This window comes from Populus euphratica, unplaced genomic scaffold (assembly GCF_000495115.2).
Source record: "Populus euphratica unplaced genomic scaffold, PopEup_1.0 scaffold149.1, whole genome shotgun sequence".
NCBI lineage: Eukaryota > Viridiplantae > Streptophyta > Magnoliopsida > Malpighiales > Salicaceae > Populus > Populus euphratica.
The window spans coordinates 740,682-742,218 of NW_011499946.1; the positions used below are offsets into that span (position 1 = coordinate 740,682).

Consider the following 1,537-nt stretch of genomic DNA (forward strand, 5'->3'; position numbering starts at 1 on the left):
TAAAATATTTTTGAAGAGCGTAAAATCCTCATATCAGTGTGCAATCCTTTTGTGGTGAGCATGCATCGTATCATATGTACCCATTTTATGGGAGTTTTGCATGTGAAAGCGTGTTATTCTAATGTCTATGTGATTGTACAGGTTCGATTTTTCTACTCCTTCACATGCAGTGAAAATCTTTATCTGGTCATGGAATATCTAAATGGTGGAGATCTGTACTCCTTATTGAGAAACTTGGGCTGCTTGGATGAAGACATGGCCCGTATGTATATTGCAGAAGTTGTAAGGGCTTCTTTGCATCCCTTTATCTATGGCTTTTTCGTTCAAATATCAATTTATAAAACTTTCTAACAAATGGTACAAATAGTTGGTTTTCTATTTCCCAGGTTCTTGCTTTGGAGTATTTGCATTCTTCAAATGTCATTCATAGAGACTTGAAGCCGGACAACTTGTTGATTAATCAAGATGGTCACATCAAGGTTGATATTTTGAAATTTTAAGTTTTTTTTTTATTTCCCATCACCTAGGTGGAAAAAGGAAACTTCTTCAAAAGTCATGTGTGTCTTTGTGCACACATCTCTATATTAGAAACACATGGGCATGCATGTAGAGAGAGGTTTTCTTGGCTCAATGTTTCATTTAGAAAATAGAAATGCCGAATAAAGTTCTGTCTTCATATTCTACCTCCCAGAATCTTACACTCTATTCGGACCATAACTGGGTGTTACAGGCTTCATGTGTTTAGGTAACATTATATTGTTCTGGAATTGTATTGCGCATTGAGTTATAGGTTCCATATTTGATGGTAGATTGTTGGATTTTAATATAAGAATATTTCTGTATGGTTTTCAAAATAGTAGCTGTATGCCACTGCTTATGAGAGATCCATGCAAAGAGTGAAGGTAACAAGAGTTTCATTCTGTGGCACGATGAAGTGTCGGACAAATATTCAAGTTTATATAGAAGCCTAAAACGGATTTGCCTAATCTGTCATGACCGTGATTAGTGTTCAAGGGATACTGTATTGGAGTCTTCGGTTGAGGATATAGGTATATAGCATGTTCAAGAGAATAGGCATGCAGTAGATCAGATGAGAATCATCTCTTCATGCTAGGTCCACTACTAAAATATGTTTAATTGGTGTTGTTAGTTTGGATGCAATTATAATTTTGTAAATTGAACTTTATTACTCCGTATAGTTATTCAATTTGCAATCTAGTTTTTCTATGTTTCTTCTTTGTGTTCCTTTAACAAATACTTTCAAGAATGCTGAATTGTCATTTCATTATTTGGACTAGAGTGTTTAATAGATTCTTACGTCTATGAAGAACATTCACTGTGCTTTAAAAGATGTTTTATATAGTATTTTATCTGTTTTCTTCTAAATGTCCATTCTGCTACAGTTGACAGATTTTGGGCTATCAAAAGTTGGTCTTATCAACAGTACAGATGACTTATCTGTTCCGTTAGTCAGTGGTTCTGGTTTTCTTGATGATGATGAACTAAAGGGTCAATCGTCATCCAAGAGAGAAGAGCG

General features: G+C 34.9%; 1 protein-coding gene across 2 annotated transcripts in view; it reads left to right on the plus strand.

The window, feature by feature from the left end:
- LOC105137613 (probable serine/threonine protein kinase IRE) overlaps positions 1 to 1,537 on the plus strand; it is an 11,061-nt gene that overhangs the window by 6,121 nt on the left and 3,403 nt on the right. Inside the window, exons 8-11 of one of the 2 annotated variants that reach the window (XM_011043417.1) lie at positions 13 to 54; positions 142 to 282; positions 387 to 479; positions 1,404 to 1,537. In XM_011043417.1, the coding sequence (XP_011041719.1) occupies positions 13 to 54; positions 142 to 282; positions 387 to 479; positions 1,404 to 1,537 (410 nt within the window). The remainder of the gene's footprint in view (positions 1 to 12; positions 55 to 141; positions 283 to 386; positions 480 to 1,403) is intronic. The other variant, XM_011043416.1, reaches the window with a different exon arrangement.